The sequence below is a fragment of the Neofelis nebulosa genome, chromosome 4, assembly GCF_028018385.1.
Source record: "Neofelis nebulosa isolate mNeoNeb1 chromosome 4, mNeoNeb1.pri, whole genome shotgun sequence".
NCBI classification, from domain to species: Eukaryota; Metazoa; Chordata; class Mammalia; order Carnivora; family Felidae; genus Neofelis; species Neofelis nebulosa.
Genome location: NC_080785.1, coordinates 62,503,772 through 62,521,795, shown reverse-complemented (window position 1 = coordinate 62,521,795; position 18,024 = coordinate 62,503,772). Strand labels below are relative to the sequence as shown.

The following is an 18,024-nucleotide window of genomic DNA, read 5'->3' as shown; positions in this document are numbered from 1 at the left end:
ATCACAGGAAAAGCGCTCAGGATAATACCACATTACAACCTCTTTGGCATTATTTTCATAAAAGTATCATAAGTAACAACTAATACATGATGATTAATATTTCAAGGTATTAGCAGAATTATTAACATAATTGATAATGCAAAGGGAAGTGGCCCAAAGAAATTTAACTGTACCATACTAAGAAACAGAAAGAAATTAAAATTCTGAAGGTTAAGGATGTATTTTTTCTTTGATACATTAAAATTCTTTGCTTTGAGAATGTAATGAATAAAGTTAACTCAAAATAACTTTTACATGTATTTATATATGAAAAATATGTGAATGAATTGCTAGCCAACCTACATTATGTTCAGTGAAAGAAGATTTAGTAGAAAGCATTTTTTAAAAAAATGTTATACTACCTCAAGAAGTATTTAAGAAATTCACAAACTCAAAATGCACTTGGCATTGGCAGCATAATTATGTATAAGGCACAGTGCTATGCTCTCTGGGTATAAAGATGATCAAAATCATGGTGTATGACCTCAATAAGCTTATGTCTATCAAGGAACTAGACAGACAAGCTGATAATTTTGATATAATATCATTAGTGCTTGGATAAAGCAATGAAGCACTGAGGCCGGGCTTTCCAACTAGCTGGGGTCAGGGATGGGGTGCAAGAAATGGCAATGCTCAACAAAGGCTTCATGGAGGAGGGGCAGCATGAAACGACTCTCAAGCTGAGTTGTGTAACTCAACTAAAGAAGAAGAAAAATTTATTTGGACACAAGGGAAGTACATGAAGAGATTAAAAAGAAGTAAGGTAAATGATACTGGTGAAATAGGAAGCCTGATTAAAATTATATTTCATCAGAAAGAAAGTAATTACATGATTTTAAGCAGAAGACTATCATGGTGAGATTAGTATTTTAGAGTGATCATTCTGGTAGAAAGTTACAGGATGGGTTAAAATGGGGGACAAAATGGAGATGGGGAAAGACTGATGTGGTTAGTGCCAGGCATGAAAGAGAAATGAAGTGGGTCAAATCTAGGACAAGAGTAGTAGGGATGGAAAAAAGAAAAAGATCCCAGAAATATGTCATATTGGTAGGTGGACATGGTATTTGAGTTTGGGGGTATGGAGAGAAATATAGGAGTGCATTCATGGTTCTAGCTTGGGAAACAGTAGGTACAACATAATGGTTTCACTAACTCAATATGGTAAAAGGAGGAGTAAGTGTTTTGGAATGTAAGAAGTCAGTATTTGTTTGTGGGGAGGAAATGAAGGGAGACAGATGATGAGTCCATTTTAGCTATATTGAATTTGTGGCTTGGTATGACTCCTAACTTAACAGAACTTTAGCGGGCACTCATCACTTGTTATGAATGGATACAAAATGAAATCTGACCTCATCTATGATCCCCCATATCTTACTATGCTCTCTCCTCCTCCCCAAGCTATTCTGTTTGTTCTCTCCACAATAGGAGCATACTGACAACACAAACAGTATGTTTGATGTGCTTAGGGAGAAGGACTGGGGAGGAAGAAGACAAAAGGGGGAAAATAAGCTCTGGAGTCCTGCCTAAAAAAAGGCTCTTCTGGAACTATTTCAATACAAAGTCTTCTGAAACTAACTGTCTCTTCAGTTTGATAGGCTTGTGAACATGGCCGATTGTTATATGGCTAGAATCCATACTCTGTTAGTGACTATTACAAAACTGTGAACTGAGGAGTATTTGACACATTTCTAATGACTACTTTATAGTGAGATATTTTAAAAGGTCATAAATGTAATTATTAAGTATATAGTGGAAAAGCTTTAGTTTTAAGCTTTCTTAGTTTTGCTTTTCCTGATACTTTAATTCTGGACTGGTGAAATTTCTAAGCAAATATTATCTTATTTTTTTTAATTCTCTCCTTATTGTGGTAAAATGTAAGTAACAGAAAATTTCACATTTTCACCATTTTTAAAGTATACAGTTTGATGGCATTATGTACATCCCCCTTGCTGTAGAACCACCACCACCGCTTATCCGCAGAACTTATATTACTTTGATTTTTTAAAAAAAATCATTAAAATCAGAATCAAGACCCACTTATCACCTGCCTTTCCATTTTATATATTCCACTTAGAGAAAACCAGACTTCTGCTGTGCTCTATATATCTAGAGCAAATCCTTCATAAATTAAATATCAGCTCAATCATCAAAGAGTTTTTACATTCTATCAATTTTTATGTTCTGTATGAAAAACATTTTGTTATTCAATTGAAACAAAGAAGACTCTTTAGTTAAACCATACCAATGCTATGAAGACTATTTAAATAGTCTCTTCATTTAAAGTGAAATTTAAAGTTCAGAACTCCATGTGGTTCTAGGAAAAGTAGAATATGCCAGAATATGAAATGACAAAAATGAGCCATAGTCTAGTACAGCTCTTGGCCCGCTAAAGACTGGAATATTCTAAAAGAATAAGAGATTTGGGGTGCCTGGGTTAAGCATCCGACTTGGGCTCAGGTCATTATCTTGGGGTCCGTGAGTTTGAGCCCTGCGTCCGACTCTGCTGACAGCTCAGAGCCTGGAGACTGCTTCGGATTCTGTGTCTTCCTCTCTCTCTGCCCTTCCCCTGCTCATGCTCTGTCTCAGTAATACATAAACACTAAAAAAATCTAAAAAAATTAAAGAACAAGAGAGTTTAAAGGAGAGAAAATTAGGGGCACCTGGATGGCTCAGTCAGTTAAGCATCCAACTCTTGGTTTTGGTTCAGGTCATGAACTCAAAGTTCGTGAGTTCAACACTCAGATGGGACTCTGTGCTGACAGTGCAGAGCCTCCTTGGAATTCATTCTCTCTCTCTCTCTCTCTCTCTCTCTCTCTCTGTCTCCCTCTTTCTGCCCCTCCCCCACTCATGCTGTCTCTGTGTCTCTCAAAATAAATAAATAAACTTTGAAAAAAAATAAAGGAGAGAAAATTAAATATAAGTTATATAAAATTATTATTAATTTAACAATTGTATAGATCATGATAATTAATAGGCAAAATAAATATTCAGTTAGTAATTGAAATATAAGTTAACAAAAGTATCTTTTGAAGTGCTCGTGCTATGTAAAATAAGCTAAAATTATTCTGAAACACTATTTAGATTTTCATAGACATAGACTATTTATTTATTTTATTTATTATTTAAAAATTTTTTTAACGTTTATTTATTTTTGAGACAGAGAGATACAGAGTATGAAGGGGGGAGGGTCAGAGAGAGAGGGAGACACAGAATCTGAAACAGGCTCCAGGCTCTGAGCCATCAGCACAGAGCGCCTGATGCGGGGCTTGAACTCATGAACCGCGAGATCATGACCTGAGCCGAAGTCGGACACTTAACTGACTGAGCCACCCAGGTGCCCCAGACATAGACTTTTTAAAGTAAGTGATTTACCTCATGCTCTGGAGGGGGAGTCACAAGGATGGTGTAGGGCCTTTTTGGATTGAGATCCATGATGGGAAATAACCACGGAGAGTGAGGACAGTGGAGCCAGACCACTGGTTTTAATTACTATTCTACCACTTAAAAAAAAATGTTCATTTATTTTGAGGGAGGGCATGTGAGCAGTGGAGAGGGGCAGAGAGAGAGAGAGAGAGAGAGAGAGAGAGAGAGGGAGAGAGAATTTCATGCAGGCTGTATGCTCAGCAGGAGCCTGGGGCTCATGAATTATGAGATCGTGACCTGAGCCAAAATCAAGAGTTGGACACTTAATCCCACTGAACCACCCAGGTGCCGCTCTACTCTAACACTTTTTATCTGTGTGGAATCAAGCAAACAATTTGACCTTTGCTTCAGTTACTTTATCTATAAAATGAAACTAATTATGGGGCTTTTGTGAAAATTAAATGTATAGGTCAGTACAGGTCAAATGTCTCAAACTGTACATGGCATAAATTAAGAGCTTAGTAAATGTTAGATATTATTATTATGACTATTAACTCTTTTGGATTTTAGGCATGGAGTAAGGAGTAAACATCCCTTCTCCCTGAAAAGAATCCAAAAATTACAGAGTCCTTGTGGAAGGCATTTGGTGTTTCACTGTTTTTCATCTATTATCTTGTGAAGCAAGCTGATGAAAACTGGCCTTCCATTAAAGACAAGAAGACTGTTACTACCAGCATCACTACCATCCCACATCACAACCACTGTCACCGCCACCACCACAACTACCATCACCAGCATCGCTGGTAGCACGTCCACCAGTTCATCCCGACCACCATCACCAGCCATACATCACCAGCACCTTAGCACATCACTACCACCACTATGTCACCAGCACCTTAGCACATCACTACCACCATCACTTGTGGCAACACCTTTAACATTTCTGTGAGTATAAATGTCACCTTAGAAGTGTGGGAAGAGTGAAGAGTACCAGACAAGATGCAAGTGCATACATGCTGGTAAAGGGAGAAAAGGAAGTCTTTTAAGGATATTTGGAACCAAGTACAAAGAGAGCAGAAAGTATAGGAAGTAGCCAATCTACTGAGATTTTAATTAATTAATTAATTTATTTATTTTTCAACGTTTTTTATTTATTTTTGGGACAGAGAGAGACAGAGCATGAACGGGGGAGGGGCAGAGAGAGAGGGAGACACAGAATCGGAAACAGGCTCCAGGCTCCGAGCCATCAGCCCAGAGCCTGACGCGGGGCTCGAACTCACGGACCGCGAGATCGTGACCTGGCTGAAGTCGGACGCTTAACCGACTGCGCCACCCAGGCGCCCCTACCGAGATTTTTAAACAGGCTTTTGTTTTTACATTATTTTTAGAAAATAAACTGATGCACAAACTTGGGGTTCAAAGTGGCTAAAAAGAATATATCAGGAATAAACAAAAGATCATATTTATCTGCTGTACACAAAGAGTAAAGATAATAAGTTTAGAGTGAAACCACTGGAAAGGTAAAATTAACACTTCCCTTTTACATGCTAAGCTGGACTGTTTGGAATCTGTAGCTAAATGTTTTTAAACTAGTGGTTAAGAGAAGGGGCCTTAATCAAAGAGCCTGGGTTTGAGTTCTACTACGTATCTGAATAAGTTATTCAACCTTCCAAAGCCTCCATTTTTTCCATCTGAAAAATGATGATATCCATTATTTAATGTTTAGGTGAATATTTAATACATACTAGTACAATGTTGTGTTTTAATTATATCTCAATTTAAAATATACTTAAATATAACACCAGCACTTAGCACAATGCTATACTAATCTAAGATTAAGACCTCCTCTGCCACTCCCAACTGGTTACCCCCCCAGTCTTAACTACACAGTAAATACATCATCAATCACATGTAAGAGCTAACCTGGATTCATCGCTTTCTCTTAGCCCCCAGGGAACTCATTAGCAAATTCTTCTTGTTCCACCTCTCGAATGTTGCTTAAATCCATCTACTTCCCTGTCACGATCCATGCCTGAGCCCAGACTACTCTGATAGACTCTCTCCCAGCTGCTACTCAGTCCAATCCAATCTCCACCCAGTGGCCAAGGTGACCTTTTTTTTTTTTTTTTTTTTAAATTTTTTTTCCAACGTTTTTTATTTATTTTTGGGACAGAGAGAGACAGAGCACGAACGGGGGAGGGGCAGAGAGAGAGGGAGACACAGAATCGGAAACAGGCTCCAGGCTCCGAGCCATCAGCCCAGAGCCTGACGCGGGGCTCGAACTCACGGACCGCAAGATCGTGACCTGGCTGAAGTCGGACGCTTAACCGACTGCGCCACCCAGGCGCCCCCCAAGGTGACCTTTTAACATGTAAATCAGATGATGCTTAAAGCCTTCAAAAGCTTCCCAATGGACACAGAATCAAATGCTAACTCTTTGCTATCATTTTTTCTACATGGTCTGTCCCCTGTTCATCTTCTATACTTTATCTCTTTCTGTTCTCCCCCTAGCTCTACAAACTAGTTTCGGTCATCAAAACCCTCCTTACTGTTTGTCTAACATATTGAATTTTTATTTCTTCTTTCAAAAAAGGCCTCCTATGTCGACTAAAGTAGTATCCTCCATATTGTACCCTGTTCCTCCTTATCATTTCACCATACTTGTTTTCATAACTCTTGTAATCTGAAGTTATGTTTGTGATTAATCTGTTTATATTTAACATTTAGTGTCTTATCCAAAGAGTTCCTTGAAGATAATTATATTATTGATCCTGTTGTATTATTGATCATGATATATATCACTGATCGTGTTTCTATTCTTAGTACCAAGGGCATTGCCTAACATATTTTTGAAATATGATAAAATATTCACTATAAAAAATGTAAACTGAAATTTTGTGGGAGGTCTAAATGTCTAACTTAAATAATATCTCATTATGGAGAAAACAACAACAGGGAGAGTGTTCTACAGAGAAGGATGCCCTCAAGTCCCCAAATGGAGGTAAAAAAATAACAAAACAGATGGGTTAAAATTCAGGGAGATTTATGTATGAAGGCCCTACAAATAATCTTCTCACGTGGTGCTCTGAAATAAGTACAATAAAAATTAAGAAAAATTTTATCAATTTTCTTTAGTTCCAGAGTTTAAAATATAATCGATCTATGGTATCTAAAGGTTGTACTTACACTAATATAAACATTCAAAAGTCAAACCACTGCCAAGGGCATATAATCCCACAAGCCTGAATGCAATAGTCCTGACACATCAATAATAAATAGAAAAAGGTACTTGGTAATAGATCTAAAGCTTAAATATTGTGATTATTCAGTTATAGGATTATGTGATTAGTTAGTTATAGAAGTACATGACATCTGAAAAGCAAATATGAAGTGATATAGCATTTCAACTACTCGGTACTCACCGTACATGGGGTCTGCATCCATGGTTCCCCATCGATCTGCATTGGCAGAGACTTGCTAGTCCTGGAGGAAAATATTTCATTTTAAGTATAACAATGAAATATTTTATATAATAGACTATACATAAGATATAAGATGATGAGACCAGAAAATGCAAATATGGCAATAGCTGGCTCTAAATTTAACTCTTCTGAAGGAGACTTTAAGTCTTGACTATTAATGAATACCCTGAAAAGGTACCTTGGTAACAGGAATATGAAGAGCTTCCTGGTAAATGTGATGATATAAAACAAATTATGGATACCAACAGAAAAATGTAGGGTTTATGGTTAATGATACAGTCAGAATTCCTATAGCTGAAAATAAAGCCTCCTTGTTTTCATGAAAACCTACATCTCAGACCTGGAGGAAAGGTGTTTGATGTCTCAGATTTTCCAATATCAACATTTTTATACAAATAACACCAATTATACCTGTGCTATGACCCATGGTTTCACCTTAGGGTCAAAAATACTTTTTTTTTTTTTTTCCCTAAAGGTAAAGTTCTGGAAAAATGCTTCTTAAAAAGGTTTAAATTTAATACATATATAAGATCTTACTTTACAATAATTGATTATTTAATTTTGTAGAAATGATGGTGTACTTTAGTTCATGAAGGACTTTAAGTTAATGGTGCTTCACTAGTGTTTCCATTGGGTATTATGCCTGGTAGATACTTCCATGCCTCTGCAAACTAAACTGTATGGGAATCATGCAAGTGGAGACGAAATTTGTACGTTAGAATTGTATCCATGGTCTGAACACGAGGGTATCGAATTCCAATAAACCTGATAAATAACAGTTAACCAAAACTTGGTAAAAATCTGCCAATTTCCATCATTTTCAAATATATCAGTGTTAATTATTGATAATTTGAGGCAAAATAAGACAAATGTTGTTATCAGAGTCCTGCATACTTTCAATTAACTTTTATTTATATCATCTCAACCCCCTGTCTCAATTACAGAGAAACAGCTACCTGATGACCACAGAGGAGCACTGAGCCAGCCGCCGCCCAGCACTTTTCAGTCCCGTGTATATTTGTCCCATCTCCATGGCTCCTTCCAAGCCAACTACCTCTAGCAGCTGATCACTCAGATCTGAAAGAAAACAGAAGCCTTGTAAGTTACAGTGTAGATCCATATGTGCACAATTTAATGCCCTTAGATATTATGAAGATGAAAAATGAAAGCTACTTGACAAAGAAAGCTTGTCTTGGATTGTGAAAGTAATGAAAAGATGGCCTACGTCTAAAGCTCTCAGTTTAACTAAACCCCAAGATGCTGCGGGAAAAGATCTGCTGTCAGCTTGGTCTAAAACAAAATGGGAAGAATGAATTTGGAGCCAAATAATGCCAAAGAATATACCAGTAGTTTTTAACATCAACAAACTTAATGTTATTCCACATGTATATATGGAACGTTTATACATTTGGCAGCAAATATACATTTCAACACTATAAATAAAGTATGAGGATATGCTGTCAAACATGATTTTGTTACATTACTCGAACAAAAGACCCTAGAGATCATGGAATTCGAGTCTCTCATTTAGAGATAAGAAAATTGAGTCTCTGAATCATTGAGTGACTTGTCCTTAGTGATGGGTGACTTTGTGCAGAAGTTCAAGAAACAATATTAATTTCTTGAAATGTTTTTTTTCTGATGATATGCTACTAAAATACTATTTGGACACCACTATATAATTAACACAGTGCAATTATTATTATTATTATTATTTTTAACAGAGGACAGTAGAAAGAGGCTAATAGTAATAGCTCTTGCTTGTTGAGTGTTTACTAAGTGCCTGTCGCTGGACTCCTTTGGTTCCCCTTAAAACAAATTGTGGGTAAATATGATTATTCCCATTCATAGACAGAGAAGCTGAACACTAGAGAAGTTAACTAATTTATTCATATTAACATACCTAGGAAGTGACAGAGCCAAAATCTGAACCCAACTACTTTGATGCATAACCACCGTGCACTTGATAAATCAACCATATAAAACAGAGTCTTAAAAATTATAGAAATGCTTCTTACATAGGAAAGAGGTTGGACTGTATAAGCTTCAAGGTCCCTTTCCAATCTGAAGATTTTGGCTCAGCCAGAGGCAGAGGGTGCCCTCACATCAGGAGAATCCCACCAAGCCCAGGCCTGACACACAGCCCCTACACAGCTTACTTATTGAGCTCAGAGTGCCTGGATCCCTGAGAGGGAGGCAAGATTCCAGGTGCATATATATGGTCCTTTTATATTTTAACATTCTCATGTTTCTTTCAAATGTGAATAGTTTAATATTATTTAGTAGCAGAACAAGCTGGAGATTGGAGCACAGAGTGGGAGGGCAGGATGATTTTACAAGATAATAACGTAAAAGCTGGTCATAACTGAGGTTGGATGTGCAGAAAAACAAGTGTGTTCTGTACGAACTCCATTTTGCATGGGAAACCCTCTTCCCACACTACGGATCCACTGTAGCACGGAGTTCATAAAAGTAGATAATACATTTTAGTGTAGTTCAAGGGTATGGCAACTAAACACTCTGAAATCTCAAAATTTGTTAGGCTCATGATCATTGGCAAATATAAACCCTTAAAACAGAAAGTGTGACCAAGCCACTGGATTTTTCTTTAAATGAACTGATCAAAAAAAACCAATTATTTTTTTTAAACTTTAAGCTATAGCTGAAGCTGAGATTTCACCAAGTCAACACAACATTCCAGCTACAAAATCAAATGTTAAGAAGTCATACATTCATTCACCTTGCTGTTCTAAACCCTATTTAGACTTATTTCTCATGAAACTTATTCTGTGTTTCTAGTTTAAATTTATGTTGCCAAGAACAGATGGACAAGGAATGGAAACATATTCTTTCAGCTGTAGCCCGCACTAAAATGTACTTGGCTCTATAGCCTGGGTGTTAATATACGCATTTCTTAGATATATGTCAACCAGAAAACTACACTGTGGCAAGCACTAAAACCCCAGATGTGTGTCTGGTGATATTTATAAAACAACAACAACAACAACAACATTGAAGTTCATATGAAGTATTATGTATTTTGCAACTGTCTGATTCCTAAATAAGGGAAATTTTGTGCTAATCTTGCAATGATCTGGTTGATGGGAACTATTCTACAAGAAATAAAACACTTTCTCATGACAGTTAATCTGTGAGCCCTAACTTTTCCATGAATCACAGGGATTGTCTAACCCACACCATATTGCTGCTGTCTACCACCCTCCTTCTGATTTTTTTCTTTAATTTGTCTTTGTTTTTCCTCCCTGAAAAAATACCCTGAAAATCAATTCTACCATTAATAATCAGTAATGAAGATATTTCTTACAGATTTAGAAGACAGGCTTTCAAATTTTCATGTTCTTCGTAACACAAAGAACTGCATAGAAATAGTGGAATATTTACTAACTCCAGTAAAAGGAAACTGATACCATTTATTTCAGGTTAATACCAATAACGTTCAGGAAAAAAAAAAAGAAGCTCTAAATTTGTGCTGAACAAATTTGCTTCTATTACACTTCCACATTTTGTAAGTACAGTAGTCTGCAATGTCTGTGCAAAATTGAGGCTTCTTACTTATTGTCTTTGGGTGTTGGATCTTGACTGATTTCAGACAAAGATCGTTTCTATCTATGCCATTTTGAATTTTGTTTCTATATGTAGTATCATCTAAAAACATCAAAGACTTCCTCACTTCACAGTCTAGCTAAAATTAGTTTACATGCAGGTCCCGCTGGGATGTCACAACCAACCAAATAAACCTACTGAATTGGTTTGCTACCTGGCTATTGATTTCATAAATAAAAGTTGAAGTAGTGAACTACAGCCCATGGACCAAGTCTGGCCTGCTGCTTGTTTTTGTGTGGGTTGCTAATTAAGAATGGTTTTTATCCATTAACAAAGTGAAAACATTTAAAAAGAATAATATACTGTGATATCTGAAGATCATATGAAATCAAAATTTTAGTGTTCATAATTTAGCTCTTTTTTGTCTTTTTTTTTTTTTGAGAGGGGTAGAGAGACAGGGAGCAGACAGACTCTCAAGCAGGCTCCACCCCCAGTGTGGGGCCCAACGTGGAGCTCAATCCCATGACCGTGGGAATATGACCTGAGATGAAATCAAGAGTCAGATGCTCAACGGACTGAGCCACTCAGGCATCCCCATAATTAAGCTTTGATTGTAGCACAGCTACATTCTTTCTTTTAGGGTTTGTTTGTTTGTTTGTTTGTTTGTTTTTGTCTATGTCTGCTTTCACACTGCAATGGCAGAGTATTTGCAACAGAGACCATACAGCCTGAAAAGCCTGAAATATATACTATCTGAACCTTTAGAGAAAAGTGTCAACCTCTAGTCAAGAGAAACATATAATTAATTAGGCCGTTGAGATTTTCCCTTCAGTACTGCCACTATAAATGCTAAATGGCATCACAGTGACCTGAATGAAAGGCAGAACATCCTTCCTTCCTCAGTGTATGTGCCCCTGAGTAAAACAGTTTTTCTCAACCTTGGAGTCTCACCACCTTTTTGTACTGTGAGGATTCTCATAATCAATTTGTTATTGCATCGTGAAATACCAAAGTTTCCAAATAATTTTGTTACAAAAAAACGAGAGGCTTAATGTTCAACATTACGCGCAGTCATTGCATCCTGGTTGGACTTTTGAGCGTGAGAAAAAAAAAAGGGAGATGATACACAGGTAGGCATGAATCCCAACCAGACCTGTAGATCCAGAAGAGCTAGCTCCACCTGTGAGCGTCACCCAGTGAGTACTGAGACCTCCTGACATCCTGGTATTTGGAAGTATGTGTTGATCCTGAGGAAGATACTGCTTTCACTCAGTGGGAAAAACTACATTTCTAAAGAGTTAAATGTCTTTCCAAATGGCTCTATGGGGGTAACAGAGTTAAGAGAATCTGCCATATTTGATTTTTTTTCATATTTAAAACAGAAAGTCCAGAAAAGGTGCGTCAGAGGGAAGGAACTTGATGAAACAACCAAAAACTGAGTCATATTAGAGCGACATTTTTTTTTAAATTAATTTATTTTGAGAGAGAGAGAGAGCACACAGGAGAGGCAGAGACAGAGGGAGAGAGATGATCCCAAGCAAGCTGCACACTGTCAGCGCAGAGTCTGACACAGGGCTCAAACCCACGAACCACTGGGATCATGACCTGAGCCAAAATCAAGAGTAAGACGCTTAACCGACTGAGCCACCCAGGCACCCCTGGAGCAACATTCTTAACACAGGGTCAGGTGACTCTTCAACATTTTTTCAATATAATTGGTGTCCTTCATTATCCTATATATTTTTATGAATTTTAAAACATGCTCTGAAGATATTCAGTAGATTTCACCAGACTGTAACAGACATATGACAAGAAACACTACTTTAGAGTTTAATTTGCCGCAGACTTTGTAAATGTTTTTCTGAATACTTTTAGTGCAGGGCCATTTTGTTACACAGGCAATCAGGGGGTAAAGTATACCCCCAAGAGTCAGGGATAAAGTACAGATTTGAGAACACAGGAGCAGCACAGCTAATAAGTGGGTAATATTTATTCACAGCTCAGTCTCTTCATTTTTGACAGTTATGCCCTGATAATATGTCTCATTATGTAATTGTTTCAAAATGCCATATGTGAGGGAAGAGAAAAGGACGCATTACAAACACAGACTGAATGTGGGTTGCAGCATTTTACATCTCGTAGAATATAATGTGTACTGAAGTGAGGGGAAGGAGGGGCAAGGCAGGGCATGCTTCTTTGTGACTGGTGTCCAGCAACATGCTGTGACATGGGGGGAGGTCATATCCTGGGCTATACTCACTGACTCAGCAGGGACATTTTGTATTCACCATAAATTGCTAATTATATCAACGTCTATTATGTCTTTATTTGGCCATGATGTGTCCAGGATATCTATGGAGTTGTACCTTTGAGGGTGGGCAGATTGTATGCCTTCTAGTGATGTTTCATTTATCTAGCAATTATTGGAAACATGCCTGGAGATCCAGAATAAACTTGTAAAAAGCCAAGGTATGTATGAAATTCATCCACGTAGGTGAATCTTTGAGGATTTTTCCTTCAGATGTGCATCTATTGTCCACTGATTCTTTATTTAGATGGCTCCTCACACACACCAATGGCCATTTTCCCTTACCTCCTAAATTAGAAAATGCAAATAAAAGAAGGTGATTGGAGAGAACTAAAGCCACTGTTTATTCACATGGACTTTGTTTCACAGCCCAAGTATGTAAACATTAAAGAAGACTTTGGGGCGTCTGGGTGGCTCAGTCGGTTAAGTGTCCAACTTCGGCTCAGGTCACGATCTCACGGTCCGTGAGTCCGAGCCCTGCGTCGGGCTCTGTGCTGACTGCTCAGAGCCTGGAGCCCATTTCAGATTCTGTGTCTCCCTCTCTCTCTGACCCTCCCTCGTTCATGCTCTGTCTCTCTCTGTCTCAGAAATAAATAAACGTTAAAAAAAAATTTAAAAAAAAAAGATGACTTTTAGCACCTAAGGCGATATACCATGCAATTATAGGTCTATCAAGGAAGTGGGGAGAGTTTATATATATATTATATATATATATATATATATATAATATATATATATATATATAAATGTATAGATCTATACATTTATATATATATATAAAGTATATCGATAGATATACTTTATATATATAAATGTATACATTTATATATATATAAAGTATATCTATACATTTATATATATATGTATATCTATATAGATATATGTATATCTATATCTATATTTATATATAAATGTATATCTATACATTTATATATACACACACACACACACACACACACACACATATACTCTATGCCTACTATGGGCAGCCTCTCTGCTCTCTGCTCAGGAATTTATAGGCATTTTTTCATTTCAGACTCCCAGTAATCCTTACAAACTGATATTATTCTCCTCATTTTATTGATGAGAAAACTGTTACTTGTGCAAGTCTTCACATGTAGTTGAAAATCTGGTTTTCAAACTACATATGCTTGACTCCAAATTCCATGTTACTATACATACTGACACAGTAAGAAGTAACCATTAAATGTTATCACTGATGGAAGAGAAAAAAAAAACACTAATAGTACCACTAATACCACTAATTTTCTTACTGCTAAATCATTTCAGATGTCACTAAATGAAAATATAGAATAAAACTCTCATTCACAACAACTACTCCAGGTCATGTGTGCATTATACTCTGCAGAATCCTGCAAGGAGGCTATGAAATGCAAAATACTTTTTGGAATAATTTATATCCAAATGGTTAAAATGAAAACACTAGAAAATTAGAGTCTGGTACATAAATGGATTAACTAGAATTATTTGGAAAATTGAGCAGTATGAAATAACCCATTCTATTTTCAAAATCTGAAAAATAAGGGGTTAAGCTACACATACCGAAATTTTATAAATATATATATATATATATATATATACACATACACAAACACACAAGATATATATATATATACATATATATACACATATACATATAAATATATTATGTATATATATATACATATAAATATATTATGTATATATATGTGTATGTGTGTGTGTGCATATATATATATATATATATATATATATATATATATATTTATAAATCACATGCCTGCTTTTTATTTATTTTTGGGAGAGAGAGAGAGAGAGACAGAGCACAAGCAGGGGGAGGTGCAGAGAAGGAGATACAGAATCCAAAGCAGGCTCCAGGCTCTGAGCTGTCAGCACAGAGCTCGATCCAGGGCTCACACTCACAAACCCAACTGCAAGATCATGACCTGAGCTGAAGTCGGAAGCTTAACGGACTGAGCCACCCAGGCGCCGTCCCCGCCCCGCCACATGCCTGCTTTTATTTCATTTAATTTATTTGTTTCTTTTTTTTAAAGTGAGATACCACCAATTTTATTTTATTTTTAATTGTAAAGAAAAATTTATTTATTTTTATTTTTTTAAATATAATTTATTGTCAAATTGGCTAACATACAGTGTGTAAAGTGTGCTCTTGGTTTTTGGGGTAGAATCCCATGGTTCATCACATGCCTGCTTTTAAAAATGACTTTTAAAGAATGGATTTGATCATGTCTTTGAAAGCCATCTGGTTTTTGAAAACAACCAGCCAGAGCTGACTATAACTTTATGTATTTTCATTCTAAAATTCTGAACTTCTCTAAATGGATCCAAAAAAAGTAAAGACCAGAAATCACAGCGTGGCATATTGTCAACAACCTCCCTTATTGGGACCAAAGTGATTCAGGGCCTGCAAATCACTTTCTTACGTGGCATACTTGAAAAGCGATCTTTACCCCGGGGCACACAATCCAAGAAATCATAAGCATTTCTTTCACAAGGCCCATAGAGAATCAGCTTAAGGACTTCCCACAGCAATCTATTGCTGCAACTGACAATGTTTATTATGACTAAATGTAAACAGAGAGTTTGTGAGCACAAGCTAGCAGTGATTCTGAACGCTGTGCTTCTGGGTTCTTGAGTCAGTTTGTTCTTGTTAAGCTTTGTGGAGGGACTGAAGGCCGTCGCTTGTTTTCTGTGTGAATGAGCCATTAGTGTGTGTGGGGATGTTTTCACAGCACCATGCCTCTGCTGCCCTCTTCCATAAACCAAGCTACCTCACGTGTCTCCTCATATTAGCACCATCACTAAACAAAGCAAGTGCTCATGAATGATGGCTGATGTCAGCAAATTCTGAATAGCTTCTGGAGGGGCATCCTGCGCCCCAACACTGATGCCTGCTAAAAGGGTGAAGTCATCAGGGAGACGACCAACTGTCTTCTCCTACGAATTAAGCAGTTCCAACAATTAAAAAAGAAACCACCCCAATTCAAATCAATTTATTAGAAGGCAGTGCCAATATTACTTTAGATATGACTTTGTAGTTTTGCATTCAGTATCCAGCAGCAATATGAAAATGTTATTTTCTTGACATAGATTACAAAATACAATGTTTTATTGTCCCCTTATTTTAGTTTCAATGATGTATGAAAAACACTTAGGAAAAACAGTAACGTTTTAAGAACATGGTAATGAATTTGATCTCATTTATAAATTAATACTGAAAATTAAAATAAGAACAAAACATAATAATGACACATAGTCATTTACTGAATAACAGAGCTGGTTTTTATGTCCAGTTTATCCTGGTTACATACAAATAGTGTACTCTTAACAAGGGATTGAAAGATTCCATTATATTGGATTGACTGTGCTTTTTCAGACCATTTGTATAAAACCCTGCTGGTCAGAAGTAAATCATACTTCAGAATAGTATTTCTTCAGAAAAGAGGCTCCATGACTAAATATAATTAAATCCCAGCAACCTTCATTTGGAATTTTTTGGTATTCATCAAATATAGAATTATATCCTCAAATCTGGTGTCTGGCCAGAGAATCCTTGAAAATCTGCTGACTTCAGGGCTCTGCACAACAGGAATGCCACAGTTGCTGGTTAGAATAGTGTGTATGTTTAAGGGGTTTTGTTGTTTTACAGAACTGAGGACCCCCCCCCCCCTCCTGCTCAACTGAGCACAGGACGTCAGAGCAGAACTGAGACAGGAACTCTTATGGTCTCAAGTTCTAACAACACCCTAATAGCATCATTGCCTCATGGTTTAAAGATGAGCTGTTCTTGACTCATCAGTGCTTCTAGTAAAGAATGATTTGAGTCAGAAGACTCTGCTTTTTTTTTCCTTCATTTTTTAAGGCTTATAATAGATTGTAGACAGATGAACCATCCTATCTAAAAGGCTACTTGTTAACATGTTAGTACAACTTGGTGTATACCTAGATTCTTTTATTTCATATAGATCCTTCCTTTTTTTTCTTTCTTCTGTAGTAAGAAAACCTTATTTTATAACTTTATGGTTACAGAAAAAGAATTAAATTACATCTTGGATTACTAAATTGAATTAATGTTGACACAAGTAGTTTTATTTGGATGGGATTTTAAAATTAATCCCACTTGTAAATACTTGTAAGAAATAAATAACCTTTGTCATGTCAATTATAAAGTTAGCAAAGAAATCCTTTCAACACATGAAATCACTTAGAAGAGAGAACTTGCAATCTACTACTGTATAGGAAATTTTCAGTATCTAGTCACCTCACCATACTTATTAATCATGTACTGACACGTTTCCAAAGAGCTTGGATTTAAAAAAAAAAATAAAGAATAAGCCCTTGTACATGGACATGTTGAGGGATTCAGATAAGCACAAAAGGTCTCTGTGAGAAAGTTTTCCTTTACATGTTAAGAAACATGTCATTTTATCTTTATAAAAGAACTGCACTGATATTAATCCAACTTTCAGAAAATACAGCAACATTTGTGACTGATAGTTATGTGAAAAGTAGAAATGGAACATTCGAAGTACCTTTGCCCCCAACAGCACTTGAGTACATAGGAGAAGTTCAAATGCAAACTTTCAGATTTCCAACACTGAAAAACTAAGGACTTTATCTCCCCTTTCAAGGAGTTGCTTTGTGGGTAGGGAGAGCCCAAAACTCTTTTATAGTCCAAACTTTGTTAATATAATTCATTCTTTTCCTACCTCTTCTTATAAGAGATATATTCTTCTTAAAAGAGTTTAAAACGCTTTTGCACTGATACTGTTGTATAGTGAAAAATTATTCTATTTAGTTGTATTCTTTTAAAAGTTATTTGTTTAAAAGGGCTTCACTGTATTAGTTTTGCAGCCCTTCATACAACAGAACAAAAGCAGTTCTATGAAAGAAGTCTAAACTTGGACAAACCGTAAAAAAAAAAAAAAAAGCAAAGTTCCTCTCTGTTTTTATCAAATTTGATTGCTGCAGCTGTTCCCAGTTTCTGTATTTTAAAAATAGCCTTATTCAGTGCCTTGTTGGCTAAAGGCCAGAGTGCCATTAGAACATGCTGTACGGAAAACCTCTATTCAGTTACAGATACAGAAATATATTTAAGATCAGTGGGGGTCATCTGCAGCAAACACTTGCAAAGGAAAATAGAATTTTAATGTGTTTAGACTGATCGCCACTTTTGCCACATAGTTTAAAGCTTCTGTACAGAATCTTCCTAATAACTTTTTTTTTTGTTAATTTTAGGTAAAAATG

The 18,024-nt window shown here is 36.5% G+C and overlaps 1 protein-coding gene across 16 annotated transcripts in view; it reads right to left on the bottom strand.

Annotated features, from left to right (window-relative positions):
- Positions 1-18,024, bottom strand: part of DGKB (diacylglycerol kinase beta) — a 790,801-nt gene that overhangs the window by 32,570 nt on the left and 740,207 nt on the right. For 15 of the 16 annotated variants that reach the window (XM_058724931.1, XM_058724935.1, XM_058724929.1 and 12 more), the window contains 2 exons: positions 7,841-7,961; positions 6,825-6,885 (listed from right to left, as the gene is read on the bottom strand). In XM_058724931.1, the coding sequence (XP_058580914.1) occupies positions 6,825-6,885; positions 7,841-7,961 (182 nt within the window). Of the gene's footprint in view, positions 1-6,809; positions 6,886-7,840; positions 7,962-18,024 lie in introns of those variants that run through there. The other variant, XM_058724945.1, reaches the window with a different exon arrangement.